This window comes from Pantherophis guttatus, chromosome 6, assembly GCF_059756535.1.
Source record: "Pantherophis guttatus breed Tessera chromosome 6, ASM5975653v1, whole genome shotgun sequence".
In the NCBI taxonomy this organism is placed as follows: Eukaryota; Metazoa; Chordata; class Lepidosauria; order Squamata; family Colubridae; genus Pantherophis; species Pantherophis guttatus.
In genome coordinates, this window is record NC_142068.1 from 51,016,036 (window position 1) to 51,039,824 (window position 23,789).

Consider the following 23,789-nt stretch of genomic DNA (forward strand, 5'->3'; position numbering starts at 1 on the left):
AAATAAGTCTAATATTATGTCCATTGGGGAAATGTATCTAAGGATACAGATAATTATCAGGATATTTAGTGTCCAAAATACATGATTACAATTTCTAGAAAACATCCTGCTCATAAAGCTGTATTAACCAAAATTAAAGGAACATTAAAAGATAGATGAAAATAACCCTGTTTGTGGAGCAAAATAAAGGATTTGTGATGTAAATGAATATTGCATCAAAATTAATACATATTTTGTTCCCAAAATTAATAATGGTGACACTTATTTTTTAAAAATACATTTGACAAGCTGTTATTTTTTAATGGAAATAACACATGATTTCTCTTTCAAACCTATGGCTTTCAAAAGACAAAGTTATGTTTAATTTTCCTGACTGTAAAAAATATCATATGTGTTAATTTCAGTAATGTATTAAAATGAAAAAGACATAATTTACCATTATGAGTTCAACTGAAGAGTTGGTATCCTTAAAGTGCTGGCAAGTTTTTTGTCCCAAATACAGTAGGAATTTACTACTATAATTTACAACAGCAACCTTTATTTTTCTGGCACCGAACACAAGTTGACACATTAAAGCATATGAAAAGGAAAATTAATATTTGAATTTAACACACATGAACAATTGATGCTAAGGAAAATCTTGATTTTTTAATAGTTGAAAAACTTGGGGGAAGGACTGAAAATAGGACTAGTAATCTCAGTCAAGTTTTAAATAATGATACTTTAAAATATTTGAACCATTATTAAGAGTTATAACTTAATAAAGCTAAATGTTAAATTGGAATTTGTATTAGTATTGATAGCATTTGGCACTGACCTCTGAGATTCTGGCAGAACTGGGCTATTTGTGAAGGCTTGAATAAGACCAAATTGAGAGTTTGTTACTATCAAAATATTTAAAAACTCCTTTTCTAATGTTTTGCTTTATTTTTCATTTTGTCTATTTTTTCCTTTTTTCAGTTAGTTTTCTTAGGTTTGTCCTTATGTACTTTGAATTGTAATATCTTTGTAAAACTCAACAAAACCTAAAAAGGAGAGAGAGCAAGAATGAAGATTGCATTGCAAAACAAATACATGAAATAATAATGAAGGGTCAAGCAGAAGACAAATATTGAGTAAATTATGGTTGGGTCGAGCTGAAGATATCCTAAAATGAGAAAAAAGAAAAAGCTAAAAGTTTAAATAACAAAAGATAATGTGTAAAGTGTTTGTTAAAAACAAAAATAGTTTGTGACCATAGAAAGATATAAAGAGGTATTATGAGTGTTTTGTAATTAGCTAGATTTAGCCATGTTTCTTTTTTATCTCTTGACTTTAATTTTTATGGCTTGAAATTTCTTCCTCTTTTTCTTCTCTTTGTATAATAATATTTACGCCAAAAGAGAATTGTATGATTTGTATACAATTCAGAATTTGTCAGGCCTTTTACAGTTTTGAAAGTCCGCCTTAAAAAAACCAATCAGCAAATGGATTTTCATCTCAACTTGTTATCAATTTATGCATTGTTATCTTAGCATGGATCAGATGTAATAATGTTAATTTGGTACAAGAGAAGAAAAACAAAAGTGCATTTTCAATCTTAGCAACTTGAAGGTGGCTTATTTTAATTCTTGTATTAAATTTGTTTCATTAAAATAGCAAGTTAATTAAAATGTCAAAGACTTCCTTTCATTTCCTTTGAAATTTTCTAATGCATTTCCCTCTTACTGCTATTGTAATTTCAGTTATAACCTGAAATCTTCCAAAGATGTTGTGCTTATTTAAAACTCTTTTCTGCTTATCAAAATGAGTGGCTGTTTCTGGTCTCTGAGATACAGTACATGTAAGGTATTGCCACTGTGGAATAACCAATTCTTCTGACATGGGGGTCACACTATTTTTTACATTAAAAAGAATGACTATGGAAAGTAGATTTACAGATACAGTAAGGTGGGGGTAGCTTTTACCTCCAATCAAACCCTGACTTGAAATGCCCTGCATTTTGTTCACTTCTGTTTCTTCCAGAGGGATGTTTCCAATAAAAATTGTTATCATTAGTATAATTATATTTTTCATACAATATGATTGAACTCCTCTTAGCAAGATATATTTACTCAGATAACATTTGTTGCTTTCATACTCTAAAACCAACTTCAGATTCTGTCATTCTCTTGCGATGCTTAATAAATCAATGTAGTCTTTCAAAACCACTACAATTCCTTTCTGCTTAAAATCATTCATATGCTATTTAATGATCCTCTGGGAACATTAAGATGATCACCCAGAACAGGACTGGGACAAGATAAAGCAGAAGTGACAGGCAGATTAGTCCCACTTCTGGTTTTGATTAATTGTGACTTAAGCATTTGCCTACATAGTCCTTGTCTGTAGCCTTGCTTTAAGACAATGCTTGCTTTGTTCAGGTATATGGTCATATTGCCTGGTGAAGGAAGGGTTGACTCAATATGAGACTAAACATGTAGCCTTACAAGCAGGGGAAGATATGATTTAGTCATCAGCTGGCCCATGAAAAGCTGCAAAGAGGGGCTTTGCTTCAAGGATTTCTGCAAAATATCCCTTTGAAGCTGTCCCAGTGGAACATTTCATTTTTCATTTTCATTTATTCGAATTTCTATACCGCCCTTCTCCTTTCGGACTCAGGGCGGTGAACAGCCAGATAAAAAACATCTATACAAACATCACAGTTAAAAATAAAGTTAAAATAATTTATAAATTTGGCCCATAATTTAAAACTTGTCAATTAAAATAAATATTAAAATTTTAAAACTAACCCTAAAATCAGGACAGACCGGCTAGCTGAAAAAAATGAGTTTTTAGGGCCCGACGAAAAATCCGGAGGTCGGAGATCACTCGTATCTCTGGGGGTAGATTGTTCCATAGGATAGGTGCCACCACAGAGAAGGCTCTCCTCTTGGGGGTCGTCAGCCGGCATTGTCTGGCCGACGGCACCCTGAGGAGGCCCTCTCTGTGGGAGCGAACCGGCCGGTGGGAGGCTATTGGTGGCAGAAGGCAGTCCCGTAAGTACCCTGGCCCTAAGCCATGGAGCGCTTTAAAGGTGATCACCAACACCTTGAAGCGCACCCGGAAGTCCACCGGAAGCCAATGCAGCTCGCGCAGGAGAGGAGTCACATGGGAGCGCCCCGTTCTGCACCAGTTGGAGCCTCCGGGTGCACCCCAAGGGGAGCCCCATGTAGAGAGCGTTACAATAGTCCAGACGAGAAGTGACGAGTGCTTGAGTGACCGTGCATAGGGAGTCCCGGTCCAGAAAGGGGCGCAACTGGTGTATCAGGCGAACCTGACAAAAAGCCCCCCTGGCCACGGCTGTCATATGCCCTTCTAAGGACAGCCGCGCATCCAGGAGGACACCCAAGTTGCGGGCCCTCTCCGTGGGGGCCAATGATTCGCCCCCAATAACCAGCGATGGCGTCAGCAGGCTATACCGGGACGCCGGCAGCCACAGCCACTCGGTCTTGGAAGGGTTGAGTCGAAGCCTGTTTCTCCCCATCCAGACCCGCACGGCCTCCAGGCACTGGGACATCACTTCCAAGGCATCATTGGGATGGTCTGGGGTGGAAATGTACAGCTGAGTATCATCAGCATACTGATGGAACTCCACCCCAAAACCACGGATGATCTCACCCAGCGGCTTCACATAAATGTTGAACAGGAGGGGCGAGAGGACCGACCCTTGCGGCACCCCACAAACAAGGCGCCTTGGGGTCGACCGCTGCCCCCGTCAACACAGATTGCGACCGGTCAGAGAGATAGGAGGAGAATCACCACAGAACAGTGCCCCCCACTCCCAGTCCCTCCAGCCGGGGCAACATGATACCATGGTCGATGATATCAAAAGCCGCTGAGAGGTCTAATAGGACCAGACTAGAGGAATAACCCCTATCCCGGGCCCTCCAGAGATCATCCACCAACGCGACCAATGCCGTTTCCGTGCTGTACCCAGGTCTGAAGCCGGACTGGAGCGGATCCAGATAGACAGCTTCATCCAGGTACTGGGGGAGCTGTCGCGCCACCACACTCTCAACAACCTTCGCAATAAAGCGAAGGTTGGAGACTGGACGATAGTTAGCCAAAATAGCCGGATCCAGGGATGGCTTCTTGAGGAGAGGCCTCACCACCGCCTCTTTCAAGGCGGCCGGCAGGACACCCTCACTCAAAGAAGCGTTAATAATCCCCTGGAGCCAGCCTCGTGTAACCTCCCGGGAAGCCAGCACCAACCAGGAGGGACACGGGTCCAGTAAACATGTGGTTGCGTTCAGTCGTCCCAAGATCCTGTCCACGTCCTCGGGAGCCACAGGATCGAACTCCTCCCAGATAACACTCTCAAGGCCTGCCTCAGTCATCTCGTCTGAACTAACCCAGTCGGCGGCCAAGTCTTCCCGAATCTGAGTTATTTTATCATCCAGATACTGTACAAAATCCTCAGCTCGGCCCTGCAAGGGGTCCTCCCGCGCTCCCAGATGGAGGAGGGAGCGGGTCACCCTAAACAGGGTGGCTGGGCGGTTATCTGATGACGCGATAAGAGCGGCAAAATAGCTAGATTTCGCCGCTTTTATCACCACTAGGTAGGTCTTAATATGAGACCTTACCAGTGTCAAGTCAGACTCGAAACGACTGGCCCTCCAACCGCTCTCTAGGCGTCTTTTCCGGCGCTTCATCTCCCTCAGCTCCTCGGAAAACCAAGGAGCTAAGTGAGTTCGGTGCCGGGTCAGAGGCCGCAAAGGCACGACCCGGTCCAAAGCCCCGGTAGCCGCCCTATCCCAGGCGGCCACCAGGTCATCAGCCGAGTCATGAGCTAGAGTCTCAGGAAATGGCCCAAGCTCCATCTGGAACCTATCAGGGTCCATCAGGCGCCTGGGGCGGAACCACCTGGTCGGTTCCGCCTCCCTGTGACGGGGTACGGCGGTCAGAAAGTCAAGTCGAAGGAGCGAGTGGTCAGACCATGACAAGGGTTCAATATCTACCTCCCCTATATCAAGGCCACTCAACCACTGACCAGAGATAAAAGCTAAGTCCAGAGTGTGTCCCCCCATATGAGTAGGGCCGTGAATTACTTGGGTCAGGTCCATGGCCGTCATGGAAGCCATGAACTCCCGAGCTACCTCAGATGTTTCACCGATGGATGGCAGGTTGAAATCCCCCATGACCACAAGTCTGGGGGTATCAGCCGCCACCTCGGCTATAACATTGAGGAGCTCGGGCAGGGTCGTTGCCACGTGGCAGGAAGCCAGGTACGTGATCAACAGACCCATCTGCGCCCCACGACCCCACTTCACAAAAAGGGACTCACATCCGGCTATCTGAGGTACAGTGGTCTCCCTCGGATCAAGACCTTCTTTTAGAATGACCGCCACCCCCCCGCCCCTGCCCTGAGCTCTCGGCTGATGAAATGCACGGAAGCCTGATGGACACATCTCCACGAGGGGAACTCCCCCCTCATGGCCCAACCAGGTCTCCGTGATACCTGCCAGGTCCGCTCCCCCCTCCTGAATAAGATCACAAATGAGGGGGGCTTTATCTACCACGGACCTGGCATTACATAACATCAGCCGGAGACTCGGGCGCTGAGACTCTAAGCAGCTTGGGGAACGGGAAGAGCTAAGGGGGCCGGGGCACGCAATCGCTCGGAGATAGCGAGCACGTGCCCCACCACATGATATGGCCCCCTGCTCCCGCCATACCTGCCCCTCCCACTCAGCGTGTTAATAGAGAAGCCCTCACTAGAGGGCATTCTAACAGTCCCCTGTTAATATGCCCTCTTGGGTTGTTTTTTCCAGCCTTGACTGATACGTCTAACAAGCAGAACAGGTTTTTGCACATGTGCTGTACATATACAGATGGAATAGCAGAAGCATTGGAAGAAGCTTATGTGTATACTCAGACTATGTGAAAAAAGACTATCTGGCCCATCACTAGTGCTATCAGGCTGTCAGATGATGTAAAACAATTCAACAACATGTTCACGTTCATGCATTCCCTCCATGCTTACTAGTCACATTGCTTCAGTGATGCAAGATGCTTTTTTGAAAGTAACTACTACCAACTTCACAAAATGCTTGGTGATTAGTGCATCAAGCTGTGAAGATCTCTCTGAGCTTCATTAGACATGTGCTTTTTACAGCTTACCTTTTTCAGTGGAGCAGTGAAAAAAATGTGGAAGAATTTTCTCCAACAACATGAATTCTTTTGAGAAAAGTAGGAAAGCAGCACAAGAAATAAATGAAATCACCTTTTAATGGTGTTTTTCTACTGTTAATATGTGCCAGATTTTTCACCATCCTCTTTTGCAATTCCATATATTTCTGATACATTAAGATAATGAGATATAAAGATAAAAACTCTTTCATGAGCTTTAAAATTTATATTGCTGCTTGTTGGCTTACCTCATTTTTTATTATTTATTAAATTGGCTTGCCATTCATCTCACTGCACAGCAATTCATGCTTTGCTTTGAATGCACCATGATTGGAATCAGAACACGGAAGGTCATTTTGGCCACTGAAGCCAAACCACTGCTCTGTAAAGGAATCAAAATTATCCCTTCCTCAGTAAAGGCATCCCTGACCGATGGCTGGTTAGTGAAGAGAACCTAGTAAAGATCTAGTGAAGAGAAATTTGTCATTTCTAAGAATTAGTACAACTACTTGTTAGGAAATTTTTCCTAGGAGTTAAAATGGAGTCTAGTAACCTACATAGCAATACTTGAAAAATATTATGCAGAAGAAAATCAAGACATGTTCTCCATTATTCATAGTCTATACCCTTGGATAGAGAACATGCCTTTTTCTTCTGTACAGTATTTTTCAAGTATTTCTAGAATATTATGGTGTCCTATTCCAAGTGAATTTCTTTTGATAGAATTTGGTTTTAATCCCCTAATCATCCTTGCTGTTTTGTCGAAAACTGCCCCCGTTTGTCTGAATCATTTTCAAAAGTGTGATGCCTAGAGTTGGCCCAATTATTTTGAGGTGGGGTATGGGAGTGCAGATTGAAGTGAAGCAACTCTTTCCATAATTTGGAAAATATACTTCTGTTGATAAAACCTAAAACTGCACTTGTATTTTGTTTTGTTTTTCTAGACCAGTCACACTTGGTTTTAAATAAACTACTACTGCATTTTCTTTCCCAAACTGCATTACTATGTGTATAGTGTGGCAGTTAAAGCATTTTCATATGCTTCTGAAAGAACTATTTTTCTTACAATAGTCTCTTAGATGTCTTTTAAAATTCAAATACCTCATGTTAGCATTCCATAAGTCATCCTATAAGTCACCACATTAACAAATTTGAACTATTTAGAATTTATGTTTTTAATTAATTGATACACTTGAATGTTAACACAGTCCTCCACAGAAAAGTGTGCTTTAAAACATGCACAAATTGTACTAGTGACCCTTCCCCAATCTAGGACACATAAAATGTGATAACTTTCATTTCCAGTATACCCAAAAGAAATAGGCAATCTGAGTTCTCTCTCTGGAACTATTTCTGCAGATCCAGAATGCTCTTAGTGCAGACCATTGCATATAGAGTAGTCCCAAAATAACATGTACTACATTTTGCCCAGCACCTTTCTCAAAATTTGAAATACCTGAAGAAAAGTATAGTCTACTTTAATCAAAGGGATTTGATATTCTATTGACTCCAGGCTATCACAAAAATGTTAGACTAAACTTTTCAATAAAGGGTCAACACCTGTAGATCCTTGGAGTTCTTTGCAGACTAAAAAAATAAAACCCATAAAGAATTCATTCAAACAGTCAAAAGATCCTTACATTTGCTTATACTATGTTTACTTATTACACACATTTAGAACCCAAATACATAGTCATGAGAAAATTCTGTTGTGTTATATTGCATGCTTCAGCAAGGTGGATATTGTTATCTGTGTCCAAAAGAGTATCAGAATTTTTAATGTACTAAGAAAAAAAAGGGGGGGGATACCACCCCGTTCCACAATTGGCATTACCCAATTGCAGATTGCTCCATTTATTATTTGGATCTACTAAAAATAAATTGCTCAGAGATGCTCTGAGATGGTATGAGGCTATCAAGACATATTCTGCTGAGGCTGCAGTCCTAAGTGTCTTGCAGTAAAAATCCCTGAATGCAATGGACTTAGTTCAGAGAAGACAGGCATAGGAATACAACCTGCATGCACTGGATGGTATATGATCTGTGATGAATGTTCCAGAAAAGCAGTGTATTGTTTGGCACTTCCTTTACTGAAGGATAAATATGCAGTGACTAGTTGCCTTTCTGAAGTGTGAGATGTAGCAAAGCCAGATGCTAAAATGTCTCAGGAATAGTTATGAGAAATTCTATTTTTCAGGAAACCTAAATCTATGCAGGCACTAATTTTAGCAGATACTGTATGTGTACCTTTGATGCAATACCGTTCCTCCTTAACATTTTAGAAAATTGGCACCAAGGGTCAACTCACATTATGGCAGGTTTTCTTACTTTCATTGTTTATACAAGCAGATTGATCAATCTGATCCAGAGATTAGTTTCACCGCCATGTGTTCTTTCCCACTAACCCATCTCATTGTTTTAAGACACAGATTTCACAGCTCTGAATTTAATTTTGTTCATTATCAAAAAGAAAAAACAGAGTGAACATCACAAGGGAATATATCTTTTCACCCTCTATCTTGCCCATTGTTCCTCTTCTATTTGTCTTGATTATTATTCTTTTAAAAAATTCATGCCTTTTCCCAAATCATTATTGTAAAGCCAAAGCAGTCCTGAACATGTATTTTTAAAAAGGAATTACATCCAAAAATAGAAATAGACTATTAGTGTGTTTGAGAGATTGGCTCTGTTTCTCTAATGAGCCACTGAAGGGCTTCATGCCTTCCTTGTTGTTGAAGTTCTGGCCCGATCACTTCTCTGCATTTTCTGTGGTAGTCATTCAGCCAGTCACGCTAAAAGGAGAGAAAAAGAAAGAAACTGTCTAAAAGAAAGATTTAAAAAAATGGCAAGCAAGATGAAGGGAAGGGACTTCTGCTTCATCAAAGATTTTGATGAAAAACCGGCTCTTCACAGCCCTTCTAAATAATTGCAGATGGGGGCCATACAGACCTTCTTTCAGAGGACAGGCACAACTACATAGGGAATTGTGGGGTAGGATATAATATTAAGAAATCTACAGAAATGTGAGACTTCATTGCATGACACATGATTTTGCAATCTATTTGTCCAGAGATGTATTTTAGATTTCTGATAGTCTATGATAGTAATGAAGTTTTTATCTGCTCCTGTGATGTCTCTCTTGGACGATTCCTCTGACTTTTCCTTAAAGGCTGGCTTGAGGGAGGATGAGCTCATTCCTGGCACGTAAGGAACTGGGTTAATTAATGACTCTGTACTGCTGGCTGACAGAGATTTACAGCGGGCTTCAGCTGGGGACAGTTTGCAGGTCAGTAAAGAGGAGGAGGAGGAGATGTCTCCTGTTGTCAATCTGAGAGCACACAGGGCAGAGAAAAGACAAGAGGAAAGGAGATCTGCCAGATTACTTGGGAGAAGGCCCCACCCATCTTGATGGGCTGTACCAGAAAGCTATTTATCACGGCAGGCAGAAGGAGACATTGCTGGGAACATGTTTGGTTTATAGTTGTGTTTGTCATGCTTCCTGCTTGACTTGGTGCCTTGGAGACTCCTAACTTAGCTTGCCAAGTGAGCTCTCGTGGATATACTTTTGGTTTTGCCTGGTGGATTAAAGTTTGTTTGGTGGACTTACTTGTTGGAACAATTTTCTATTGTTTTATGGACTATTGGCCATTGCCTTGTGGATTAATCTTGCCCTGCTTGTGGCTGGATTTATTTGGGACAGTTCTGAGGCTGGGTGAGGGGAACTGCCGGGGAATATTAATAAACTCTCTAAAACACACACACATATGTGAATGGCGCAGCACAGATCCCATAAATTAAATGCATAACCTATATACAATATATAGAAGACTGACTTATTTTATTTTGGTTTTGAGTTTTAAACTTGCCAGTGTTTTCTATGAATAATTAGGGATTGTTCAGGCTCCTAATTACTTTCCTTACTTTCAAAAATTCTTATCCATTAGAAGCATCCGCACAATTTGCTGTTGTTTTGTTCACTAGGTGCCCAATGCTCCCAGGAGTAGTAGTAATAATAGGCTTTTCAGGAAAGGGATCAAGATATATTTCATTATTAAAGGTTTTTATACTTCTGGAAGAAGTTTATAATCACTCTCTTTAATGTATGTCCTGATTACATACTTAGGAAATCCAGGTCATTATAGTAAGATATAAATGGAGCACATAATGATATTGTTAACTCTATGAAGGAATTGCATTCTTTTCTACTATGTTACAATTCATAGCTTTCACCTTGCTAAAGTTTCAGTGCTACTGGCAAACTTTCTGTGGCTATTATCCATAAATAAATCTACTCACATTGCATAAGCCCCTCCCAAAGATGACTCTGCAGTTCCTTATTAATATCTCCAACTTTTTCCTGGCCTTTAATAGGTACTGATATTAACAGCATCTTTGCAGTTGTCTAGCTCCTCCTTGGTGGTGGAGCAAGTTTATATATTGCATGATAGTTAAATTATGTTTGGTAAGTTTTATAACCTGAATCTGAGTTTGGATAAAGTATCTGGAAGCCACTACTATACAATTAAGTAAACGTACCTCATATAACTTGCATATAAATTTAATAAATAATTTTAATCTTTGTTTTAAATTTGTATATCATGTGTTTGTTTTGGGTGCTTGAAAAGTTTAGAAAAGCAGGGAAAATACCAATGTACGATGTGGTACCAGTGACGTAAGGTGATTTTAAGACTTTGTACGTATGCATGCGCAACTGCGCATGTTTAAAACCACCTTAAATTCACTGAGAACAGATAATGGAGTATTTATCTAATCATCTTTGAGTTGGTCAGCTTAAGGTCAGGGCTGTCTTCCTGTACAGTAAATGTGATACATTATATTCTGAACTCTTGGTGAATTAATAGATTCTCCTATCCAACCATCTTGAACTCCTTCTCCAAATATCCCTGGTGTTATTTATTTTATCTTCGTTTTATAACAGAAATGACTGAGATAAGTTTGGCGATAAATAAGAAATAAATACTGTCATTTTGATTTGATTTCAAAGTTCAGGATAAAAGCTTCCAAATAAACCACAATGCAATTTATTACCCATCTTACCTCTTTTTGAGTCAGTAGGTGAAAAAGTATCATTTTTGTTTGGATTGGGACCAGGGTCAATGGTTCAAACGTCAAACTCCCTCTGTTGCTGAAGTTATACTGTGAAAAAGAAAAGGCCACTTAGTAGTCCTCTTCATATCAAGAGGAACAAATATATGTATGTATAATTGCCAGACAGTCTTGCTCTGTTCTAAAGAAATAAACCTTAAAACAAACTTTAACAAATTCCCCACTTGTTAAAAAATTCCCAACCAAGGAATCTAGCATGGAAGTATGTAGGCATAGTGAAATGAATATTTCTGTTCTGATCAAATGTAAAGCAATTAGGTAAGATGAATAGCAATTAGGTAAGATGAATAGTCAAACTCTATGAATTGGTGAGCATACTGGGTCGTTAGGGTGCTCTCACAAAATGGTTATCATGCCAGTTTCAAAACCAGTTTTGATATTGTTTTTTATGACCTGCTTCAGTCTCAGCTCAGCTTACTTTGCATGTTCTTAATGCATGGGACTATAGATAGCCACCATTTTTATCTCCTAAGCAAACCGATGCCAATTTCCCATTAATTTTCTTTAATAAAAAGAATCAAACTTAATAGGCATCAAAGGAGACGTCCAAATGCAATTGGTGTCCAAAGCCTTCATGCTGTGCCTTCCAGAGGGAAGAACACATGTAAATAGAATACATTTCAAAATCATGTTGTGTTCTGAGCCATATGCTGGGAACTATATACTGTTACATTAAAGCAGTGCCCCCCCCCCCGCAAACCTTTAGGGGACTAGGGACCGGTTCTGTGAAGAGAGTTTTTTCCAGGGACCAAAGGGCGCGTGGTTTTGTGTGCTACCTGCATCCCGTGAATGGGGCTTCGTTGCTTGCGCAGCCTGGTTTCTGGCATGCCACAGACTGATGCTGGTCCATGGACTGGGGGTTGGGGACCCCTGCATTAAAGGGCTTATTTATTTTGGATTAAACTTCTAAATATACTATCAGAGAGGTATTGCACATAAAAATCATGCCCTGGAGATGCTGAAGAATCTATCACCTTTGTTTTAGCTGGAACAACAATGACAACATTTTCAATTCGGATCCCAAAAGAGCCATCTTCATAATAACCAGGTTCTATAGAGACACAATTAAGGGGAAAAAAATTATTTAGAATAAAACTCTCACAAATAAAAGCAAAACTCTCACTAATAAGAAATGTTCAAGTATTCATTGGCCAACAGCTCCTGAAATTTCATATAGTTAATTTTTTAAAAGTGTGCTATGTCTAGTGAATACAGGATGTCAGGCCTCAGTGCATACAAAATGGGTATATAAATCAACGGTAACTCTCTATCACCTAATCTAATAAAACATCTTTGAGATGACCCTTATCAGAAACTGAATAATTGACTTTACAGAACTATTTTAGGGATTATTGAGATATATATATAGAGAGAGAGAGCAAAATATAGTTGCCCAAAGAGATCTATACATGTTTTCATATAATAATCAACAGGGATAAGTTACCATCAGAAACAATCATTCCAGCTTCCAGAGGTTCATCTGCAAATGTTTTGTAGCTAATGCCGCATGGACCTTCATGGACATTGAGGAAGGCACCAACTCCATGACCTGTACCATGCAAGTAATCTAAGCCTTGATCCCATAATGCAGAACGAGCAAAGGAATCCAGGAGATGACCTATATACCAAAACAGAAGTTACCAAGATAGAAATATAACAACTCCAAACTATCCTTTTTTCTAGTAATATTTTAACTCTATAATCAAGAAGATTGTAATAGCAAATGGTTTGGGAACATTTTGTTTCTCCTCTGGAACCTGCCGATGTGGCCATTACGTCTACTGATTTTTCCATAAATTAATTCTCTAAAGTAATTAGTGATGATCTAGTGATTTTTCCCTATATTAATTATCTGAACAGAAAATAAATTTGTGATACTCTGAATTCAGTATCAGTGATAAAAAATGGCCATATCATGTCACAAATTATTTCTAGTTTAAAGAACTGAATTTGGAAAACTTGCCAGTATAGCATGATCCAGAGAAGAAACTAAATATTGTGGAATTCTTGGAAGTTCCAATCCCACAATAGGGATTGCACATTGGTGAAGAAAAAAGTTTACTTCATTAAAATTTCAACTATAACATACTGAAAGTACAACACACAATATACACACCAGCTAAAAGCTTCTGTAACAATCTGGTGAGATGTTATTGTTTGTAAACCCTAGTTCATATTTTAATACAGTCAATCAATTCTGGCATAGAAAAAATATTGTTAATGGCTAATACAATGAGTGAGTGCACCATCCGACACAACAGAAGACTCAACATCACCAAGTGAATCATTGAGAGCTGAGCCACTCAAAACCACTCAGAATGTGAACTAAACTCTACTAACACAGTCTACACTTTCAATTTCTTCAACTCAATGCCCTAAATATCTCCTTCCAACTCCGATTAGTGAAAATGACATCACCACAGTTGCTGATCACTTTAATAGAAAGTGAAAAAAAAAATTTTTTAAACCCAACCTTTGGTTCCATTGGGAAATATAGCTGCACTGACTGCTATGTGGCCCTTCAAGACATAGGTAAAGCACTCCTGCAAAGAAAAAAACACAGTAAACAAAGCAAATAAAAACAAATGTCTAGTCATTTGTGGCCCAGAGCATTTATATACATTTCTGGACTAATATCTGTCAATATATTTGAAATTGCAGTTACTTTTGATGGATAATAAAGAGCAGTATAATCCACAAATCTCTTTAAAACTAATAGGAATGGAGGTTGTAGGCTAAAAAATCCAGCTATCATACAATCAGTCTTTACATGAACTTGCCATAAATGTTCTCCTTGGCTCTGCTATACATTTGTATTAAGAATTAAGAAGAAAATTATTAAGCTATGCTAATTCACTGGACATATTTCTCAATTTTAGAGATGTGGAGAATGATGCATTGGTTTGCAAAGTAGGTGACTAATGCCAAAATACCTTGAAATGATTTGAGGATGCAGAGAGAATGAATGGGTACAAATTGCAAAGAATGAATGGGTTGAGAGAAGGGGAAAATCAAGGCAGTCATGATTAGTTGGACTGGATGAGTTCCTCAAAAAAGAGAAACGAGAAGTTTAAGGTGCTATATGGATGAGGAGAAAGCAAGGATAAGAAGAAAGCAAGTAGCTAAAAAAATACAGAGATATAATAAATTGTGTATAAACTACTTTTAGATGTATTTCTTCTTGTTACCTTAATTCCATTTTCTTTACTGACTACATATTCTTTTTCTTGATTTGTATAATGTTGCTTACACCAAAAGAATAGCATTTTATGTATTAACTTAAAAATAAATTTAAAAATAGGATAGCTTTTTTAATTAGAAAAATGAAGCCCTATCTAACTTGCTGCATGTCTTCAAAGTAAGTACAAAAATAATTGGCTTAATAACTACTGGAAAGGAGAAAAAACTGGGAACAAGTTGATGTATGCTGATTTTGTTTTTGGATCATTATTTTTCCCCAACACCAAACTCTAGTTACATTGATGAAAAAATAGAATTTTTTCTTCATTTTCTTTCTTTTCTCTTCATCTTCAGCTATTTGTCCAAAGATTTGAGTTAACTTCAAAAGAAATCATGGACCAATTGCACTGACAAGATCAATAAGGTGAAACTGATCAAAATAAATGGATAAAAACTATGTACAGCTTATAGTCAGTGATGCTGCAGAAGATAGAATAATAAACATACCAGCTGGGCAACACAATAGCTGGGGATCTGTGAATCTACTACTGACATAGTCAACCAATCAACTATATACACACACAAAGCTGGGCTAATACAGAAATGCTGGAACAGGATGCACTTGTACATATGATTTGGAAAAAGGTAAATGAGGATACATGGTATACGAAGCTAGCTAGCTATAAGAGGACTTGGGAGTGCAAAAGATGCCATCTTAACTCTACTGAGTTACTTGTTTGCTGTTTCCCTAGTTTAAAGTTTTCCACTTTCAGACATCTTTCAAAGAATCACTCCTTCCTTATGGAAGCTGGCGTCAATGATGGTGAATGGTCTTGGATCTCTAAGGTTGGATATATTATCTATAATATTTAAGGGATAATTCATATTATCAGATTTGATTTTCGGATAGTTCCCTACATTAAATAAATGCAATCTAGCAAATGATGTAACCTAGAATGTTTACTGATTAAAGGCTGCTGGAGAGAGGCAATTAGGGAGGGGAAAATATTTTGTATACCTTCTCATACATCGATGGGGTACCAAAATGCATAGTCCTTGTCACATCTGTAGTTCCATCCCTTCAAAAAAAGAACAAAAAGAACTTCTAAAAAAGATGTTGCCAATATTATAAGATGAAAAACCAGGTTAAAACTAATAATACAGTGAAGGAAAAATATATTTTGTGGACATTTTCAAACAGTTTTGTAGCATGAATAAGATTCCAGAAGAATAGCCACTGCTTGCCCTGATCACTTATAAGAGGCCTTTTCATTACTGACAAGTAGTTTTACACAATGAAATCATCTCACAGAGAGACTGAAAGACCACTGGCTCTCTTTCAGCTTTTTAGAGTTTGAATAAGATTATTCATAAAGGAACTCTGTGCATCAGCCTTTCTCTGGAAACTAAAACGTAGAAATTGTCTACCAAATGGCAGAATGAACAAATAATCAATAGATACTGTCATGCTGATACCATGCTTATTTTTTTCTATTTTGCATTACTATTATTTGCACTACTATTATTAACTTTATAATATTTTTATTTTTTCATATGGCTATGTTCCTACCTTTCATGAAGCACAATCTGTTTTAATTGGGCTTTGTTACCTGTCATGCAGCCTGGTTCAGACAATATGCTAAACTATATAAACAGGCATTACAAACAGCAATGAATAGATTTTTGAAACATACTAAGCCAAAACAAATAGCATTATGGCTTAGCATAATATGCAAATCTAGTCAATATCCTTGAATCATTTTGATTTATAACTTGGAATCTGCCTGGCAGACCTTCAAGGCAGCATAAAATGTAAACACAGAAGGTAGAATAGCAAGATAGAAAAAATATAACTGCAGCAGTATTGATTTTCAGCACATATAAACAGATGATCTTCAAACTCCTAAACTACAATGTTTCTTCAGAATTCTGAGATCCCCTAAACGTTCAAAAATATTTCAGCTACAAGATGATACAAATTAATTTTAAACACATTTTAAAAATTTAATACTACAACTTCCAAAAATGTGGTTTCCTTCCCCCTATAAATTGGTATGCTCAAAAGCACCTTCTTACTAGTTTGCCAGTAAGGTAAAGGTAAAGATTCCCCTCGCACATATGTGCTAGTTGTTCCTGACTCTAGGGGGCAGTACTCATCTCCGTTTCAAAGCCGAAGAGCCAGCACTGTCCAAAGATGTCTCCGTGGTCATGTGGCCGGCATGACTAAACGCCAAAGGTGCACGGAACACTGTTACCTTCCCACCAAAGGTAGTCCCTATTTTTCTACTTGCATTTTTTATGTGCTTTCGAACTGCTAGGTTGGCAGAAGCTGGGACAAGTAAAGGGAGCTCACTCCGTTACACGGTGCTAGGGTTTTGAACCGCTGAACTGCCGACATTTCAATCAACAAGCTCAGTGTCTTAGCCACTGAGCCACCGCACTCCTAGTTTGCCAGTATACTAGAGCAAAAAAAGAAAAAAGGAAAGAAATTCTATTCTAACCAATCTTATTGCATAGCCCTCTGCCCTTTCTGGCATTGACATCTCTCCTGCTCTCTGCCTATGGAACATTTCTGTCTGGAAAGCTGTCTGCATGTTCTTGTTGTTAGCCCAAAGCTGTTCAGAATGTTTAGGAGCAAAAGCCTTGCTTCAACAAATACTGAATTATCTAAGCTCTTCCTAGTTCTGCAACGCACACAAGGATGTCTCTTTATGTAAGACTACAGCAGCATTTTAGAACAATTACACGATTTGACACTAAGAAAATAAAAGATATACAGTAAATTACCTTACGTTGAATTAATCAACATTGGAGTAACAAATCGTGTTAGCATAGTATAAAGTGAAAAAAACTTAGGGACCTGTGCTTTCATAGGACTGTAGAACCATAGATGTCAACCTAAATGTGTAGGGCGTATCTCTGATTGATTTGATTTGATTAAATTTACTGATTCTACTTGATTCAATTTCAAGAATCAACTAATCAAATTCAAAAGTTTGAAGGAATTCCACCAAATTCAATTTGGAAAATTAATTCAAATAATCAGTCCAGATTTGAAAATTATGAGTAACTTAATAAGATTCCAAAGCCAGAAGAATCTAAGAATTCTGATCATCTATAGTGGTAGGGGATGTGTATAACAATCACCAATATCCAACAAAGTAGAAAGCAAATGTTAAATTTCTTCAGAATATATTGGATTTTGACAAACAGTAAAAAAAGAAGTGGATGCAAAAACATGAAAATCTGGATCCAGTGGAAGAAATTTTCAAAGTTTGTCTAATATTATTGTTTTATCTACTTGCTGGATTATTCCTAGAAATAATACAATTTTTCCTTATTTATTTAGAAGACTGGCCTTGTAAAAATAATCCAGTCATCTCTATGATTGTTCAGAAACCTTTACTAATCTGGTATGTTCTGTATGCCCTGAACGGCAGTTCTAAGATTGGCAGTCTGCAGACTCAATGTGGATTCTGAGGACTATTATCAATATATTTGGGAAGTAAGATGTTAGGAAGGCTGTTTTATAGGTTATACCCATGATGGCGAACCTATGGCACGTGTCCCAGAGGTGGCACGAAGCCCTCTCTGCTGGCACATGCACCGTCACCCCAGGTCAGATCTCTGTGGCATTTCTTTCATGAGCTTCTGTTTCCTGCAAATGACGAAACAGAAGCTCACGAAAGAAAAAGATCTTACCTCTTGCCGCGCTGCTGGTGTTGGGATGGCCTACCTCCCACCCGCCCAGCTGGTCTTCGGGTCTCTGCTGCACATGCGCACATGTCTGCACATGTGCCCATTTGCGCATGTCTATGCATGTACATGTTTGCGCATGTCCATGCCTGTGCATGTTCGTGCATGTTTGCGCATGTCTGTGCACGCGCACGTGCAGTTTGGGCACTCGATGCCTAAAAGGTTCGCCATCACTGGGTTATACACACTTCGGCAGAAAATGTGTGGACTTAATAATTTCAGTCCACTTACCACTTCATCAACATTGATGGACATTAGACATTAGATTTTTTTTTCCAAATTGGTGATATTCAGAGTTCCAGGCACTCTGCCCCGCTCAGGTCATGACTTGACCTGAAAAATCCTTCCATTAACTTTGCAGCCTCAGCTAGTTCAGTTCTGCTGTCCTTAAAGCTTGGAAAATATTATGGATGGATAACTCATTATTCTCAAGTGGCTGCTTCTCTTTGTAAATCTGAGGGAACCAATAATTAGACTGTCTGAGAAGAGAAAGATTCCATTGTATGTCTTATCAAAGAACATTCACACAGTTCCCATTCAAAGGCCTGCTAAGAATGTTGGCGAGCAAAAATGCCAAAATTCTGAAGAAACAATTTTCTCCTGAAGAGCAGGTCAGGTCTGCAACATTCTTCAAAACTGACTAAAACAGTTTAAATCTGTATTAAATCTTTCCAAAATAGAACTGGATTGGACCCTGGAGGTCTTCTAGTCCAGCCCCCTGCTCAAGCCAGAGATCCTATACCATTTCAGAAAAGTGACTGTCTTCTTAAAAACCTTCAGTGATGAAGCACCCACAACATCTGAAAGCAAGCTACAATTCAAGTCATCCACAGCTCAACTATTATTCTGCCATGAGCTCAGTAAGCAGCCATGGGAATGTTGCTCTCTTACTATCTCAGTTTCCCATATGCAGTAACAAAAGATTGCTTTTTTTGCAGGATTGCAGCTAGAAGACTGATGTTAAATACACAATGCTGAAATGCTACAAATGTTAAGCATTTTTACTGAGCCATAGTGGCACAGTGGTTAGAATGCAGGATTGCAGGCTAATTCTGCCGACTGCCAGCAGTTAGATCCTGACAAGCTCAAGGTTCATTTAGCCTTCCATCCTTCTGAGGTCAGTAAAATATGGACCTAGATTGTTGGGGCAATATGCTGACTGTAAACTGCTTAAAGAGGGCTGGAGTTTTTTTGTTTTTATTTCTTTAGCATATCGCACATGTTAGCCAGCGATCACCGAGGTGGCTGGCTGCCTCTTGAAAGGAAGTTTTTCAGGCGGTGTTATCTTTACCCACGGGGTGCCTGCATGCCGGTAGGCAATTGGGGGAGGCTCCTTTATTGTCCCTACGTGGTTTATTCGCTCACGGGAATTGAGCTGCCAACCTCAGTGGTGTGCAGGCCCAGCGTCTTACCGCGTGAACTACTGAGGCCCCCAGAGAGGGCTGTAAAACACTGTGAAGTAAGGGCTATTGCTAGTGCTATTCTAGCCTTTAATAAATCTTTAACAAAGTTATATTTCTACATAAAACTAACGTCATTAAAACTTCTATATGTTATTATGTTATCCTAGGAACTAGGGTCCTCTCAATGACAACATCTACGCAGGAAGCAAATCCTATTTCAAACTTGATCCATCATAAGGAAAACAAAGGCAAAATAAAAACAAAATTTAATTTAATAAGGCTGCCATAAACTTCAATAAAAATTTATCTTCTCTGCGAAGTTTGATTATGTCTTTCATTAAGCTGTTTGTCTACTGTTTATCGCCTCATTCTACCTCTTAAGCATCCCTTAAGCTAAACTTATGCAAATATTATTCTGATGCTTTGCCCACTGCAATGTTTTTTTATTCTTTATTTGCAGGAAACATATGTTCAGAAAAAAATAGTCCCTAATATTGCATCAATTTAGCAATATTCTAGTATGGCAAACATCAACTTTTGCATTCTGACAAAAACTATATTAAAATATTAATTGCCCAGACATTGGCGTTCAAGTCCAGCATCCATACAAAGAAGAAATCATAATGGAATAGAAGATGAAATAAATGAATTGCTAGTTTCAAAAAAACCCTTTCCCAACCCTTGTCAGAATAACAATAATTGTACTTATTATTTATTCACTATGTTTCTTTAGAACAAATCTGAGATGATTTAAAGAGTTTATTCCTACTTAATATATATCAGAAAAAGGGCTTAATATTGTAGCAGGTTTATTTGTTTGTGTGGAGTTGGGATCGTAGAAACACCCAGGAGCATAGAAGAGTTCAGAGGCAGATGCATAAATAAATATCTTAAACGTATTTATTCATATGACAAATCATATTAACTATGTACAATAGAGATCAAGTCTCATGAGGAACAAACATGAAAAGAGAGAGATGGAGAGAGCAAGGTGGAAAAGGTTGGAGGGGGTTTTATACTCAGGGTAAGCCCCTCCTTTCTACATAGGGGTGAAGACACTCTCTGCCTCCACTGGTGTCTATATGACACATGTGCCAATGGTTTGCAAATACTTGACAGTTTGAAATAGAAATAGAAGCATAAACTGCAGGAATAATAATCTACTTACTTGTATTGAGCACCAGAATCCAAGAGATAGATCTCATTCAAGGACAAAGTTCTATTTGTTTCAGGAGAAGGCCTATTCAATAATAATAATACAAATTTAATGTTTCAACATCCTGTTTATGAAAACAATTTGTGAAAGTTATTGCTTAAATTATACAGTTAGATGATTAACTTTGACATGCACGTATAATGCTTAACAATAACACATTTGGTTGGTCTGTTACATATAATAGTCTAAATGTCTATAAAGTTCATGTTTAATCAAAACCTGGATGGCTTGGAGGAGCTATTCTCTCTCAGAAACATTAATCAAAGCTTAGGGCAGAGGTGGTACAATAGCTACTATCATCCAGTACACACCTGTTTCGTTGAGGAAGAAACTTGTCCTGCTGATGTTAATTAAGATAGTGGTTAACATCATCTTCAAGAAGCCATCACTAAACTCAACCACACTGGAAATGTCCATCCTGTCTACAACTTTTTCTTTTGGGGAAAGACAGTTGATAAAAGTGTTGCCCTGCAGCATCAGGTGATCCTAATGTCCCTGGTGAAATATGATCAGTATGTTGATGATATCCAGCTGTACATTTCTACCATAGACAACCAAGTGAGGTTATGGATGCATTTTCTTGGTATCTGGAAGCTGAGGGGACCAAATGTGACTGTTCTTGAACATCTGGAAGCTTCAGCTGGTCCAGAATGCAATGGTGTGGTAGCTATGGGCTCACTTTGACATATTCATATTATACGTCCTGCAATGCACTGCACTGCACTAATTCCCAATATGCTTCTGGGTCAACTCAAGGTGGTATTATCATCTATAAAGTCTTTTGTAGCATGGAGCCAGATTATTAGTATGATGTTTGTTTGTTTCTTTGTAAAATTTATTAGCTACATGGTAATTCTCCCTGATCATTTCTACCAACCTCCTTTGATCAGGCAGCAAAGACATTCTACAGGTTTCATTATTGGAAGAATATCATCTTGTGGGACCCAGAAAGTGAGGTTCTTTTGTTAAGGCACTTGCCCTTCAGAACATCTTATCTTCCAATATTAGATTAGCCCTGACTCTGTCAACCTTCCAAAGAGCTTTAAAGATTTGGATTTGTTCCCAGGCACTGGAATTTAGGTTAGCTGGACCTTGTGGGATATTCATAGTTTATCAGATGTGTTTTTTTTATTATCTCAGCACTTATTATAGATTTTCTATATTTTTTGTTTAATTGTTATTTTGTATAGTGTTTTTATCTGTTGTTAGCTACCCAGAATCGCTATGATGAGATGGGAGATGGAAGGCTGAAATCATCAAAATAAATAAATATTGACAACTTAATTCCTTGGATTGAACTATCATGTAATGCATTGTATTTACATGCTTTCAAAAAATAGGTAAATATGGAGGAATCTGCCCAAATGTGGCAATTCGTTTTCCTTCATCTTTAACCAACATTTAAATCTGTTTTCGTTTCTATTCTAAAGCAAGCACTCTGCCCAAGGCTAAGTTGTTCACTGAAGCTATTTTTCAGTCTTCTTTTAAAAGGGCAGTTTTCCAAATTCTAAGTCATGCAGTCCTTGGCAACAGGGATAAGCCTCTCCTCACATTTTGGACTTCTATGGCAACAATCACAGTTCACACTTTCTCAGTAATAATTTTGAACACACAAATAGCCAGAAGAGAAAGCAACAAAATCTTAAAAGCCAGCTTCTACCTCTGGCTGGTCAAGGCACAAGTCAGATTCTTCTTTGTTGCTTCTCCCACAAACAAGTATAAAGAGAGCCCAAGGCAGTATAAAGATTCTAATTCTCTAATCCACACATAAATTAAATAGCCAGAAGTCTAGAATAACGCTACCACCAATGGAGATTATCATTTCAGGTCTAACAAGCCTGAAATGACATAAGGACTATATTTGATGAGTTGAAATGTAAGGAAAAGGTTTGCTCGTCACAATCCAGTTATAGTAATCAATGTATCCCTTAATTTGAACTAAGTTGCTAGATACCATCATGCTATACGTCTTTTTGGTTATACAATCAGCAGTTAAGCGCAAGGATTTTTATTGCTCTTACTTGTAGTGAATGATAGCACCATTTGGGCCTGTACTTGAAATGGTAGCAAAGCTCAAGTCAACAAAATTCTCTTGCTGCCTGAAAAAGACATACATTTCATGAAAAAAAAAAACCAAATCACTGGAAAAAGCCTCAAATTCTTTCTAACCGTATTTTCTTCAGCTGCCTCTTCTGTACCCTATTTGCCTCTCCTCTTTTGCTCTTTTGTCATTCCCCCTTAGCTGGGTGGGATTTGAAATACTAAGAACTATTATAGGGAGAACGTACTCAACTCGGAATACTAAGAAACAAAGGCCAACCAAAGTCTTCATCTTTCACAACTCCAGGTCAGTGAGGTGAACTGGATCCTGGAGATCTGGAACCTAACCACTTAGTCATGCAAGCCAGGACTTGTTCAACTTACTCTAGAACAATGGTTCTCAACCTGTGGTCTGCAGACCCCTGGGAGGGGCCATAATGTCTTCAGAGGGTCTGTGAAGGACTGAAGAAATGTTATGATTTAACATAACATTTCATAACATAACATAACATTTGAAGGGTCCGTGGCCATGATCCATGACCACAAAAGGTATTTAAAGGGGATCCGTGGTGAAGAAAAAGTTGAGAACCACTGTTTTAGATTAATAATAGGTAGGAAATCACCCAAAGTTTGGAAAGCTGAAAGGGAAGGGGAATTACGTGCTAGACTAATGGTCCCATTAGTGTGTCCATCCACTAACGACAGTAAAATGTTAGCTGGAGTGTTTCAGAATAGGTTATATATTCAAGTTTATTAATTCTGTCTTAAAAGTACAGTAGAGTTAAGTTTACAATCCTCAAAACATTATAATTTCTAAAATTAAAAATGGTAAAATTTTGAAAGACCGCCAAATGGTACAATATATCTGCTCTCACATGAAAGCTCATGAGATTTTGTGGCTTATTTTTAAAAGAACA

The 23,789-nt window shown here is 38.6% G+C and overlaps 1 protein-coding gene across 3 annotated transcripts in view; it reads right to left on the reverse strand.

The window, feature by feature from the left end:
* Positions 1 to 7,300: 7,300 nt before the first annotated feature.
* The window catches only part of XPNPEP1 (X-prolyl aminopeptidase 1), a 38,884-nt gene continuing 22,395 nt past the window's right edge, over positions 7,301 to 23,789 (reverse strand). For all 3 annotated transcript variants that reach the window (XM_034440061.3, XM_087872869.1, XM_034440062.3), the window contains 8 exons: positions 22,854 to 22,931; positions 20,785 to 20,856; positions 15,476 to 15,536; positions 13,751 to 13,820; positions 12,722 to 12,895; positions 12,252 to 12,328; positions 11,209 to 11,307; positions 7,301 to 8,942 (listed from right to left, as the gene is read on the reverse strand). In XM_034440061.3, the coding sequence (XP_034295952.1) occupies positions 8,814 to 8,942; positions 11,209 to 11,307; positions 12,252 to 12,328; positions 12,722 to 12,895; positions 13,751 to 13,820; positions 15,476 to 15,536; positions 20,785 to 20,856; positions 22,854 to 22,931 (760 nt within the window). In that variant the 3' untranslated portion in view covers positions 7,301 to 8,813. The remainder of the gene's footprint in view (positions 8,943 to 11,208; positions 11,308 to 12,251; positions 12,329 to 12,721; positions 12,896 to 13,750; positions 13,821 to 15,475; positions 15,537 to 20,784; positions 20,857 to 22,853; positions 22,932 to 23,789) is intronic.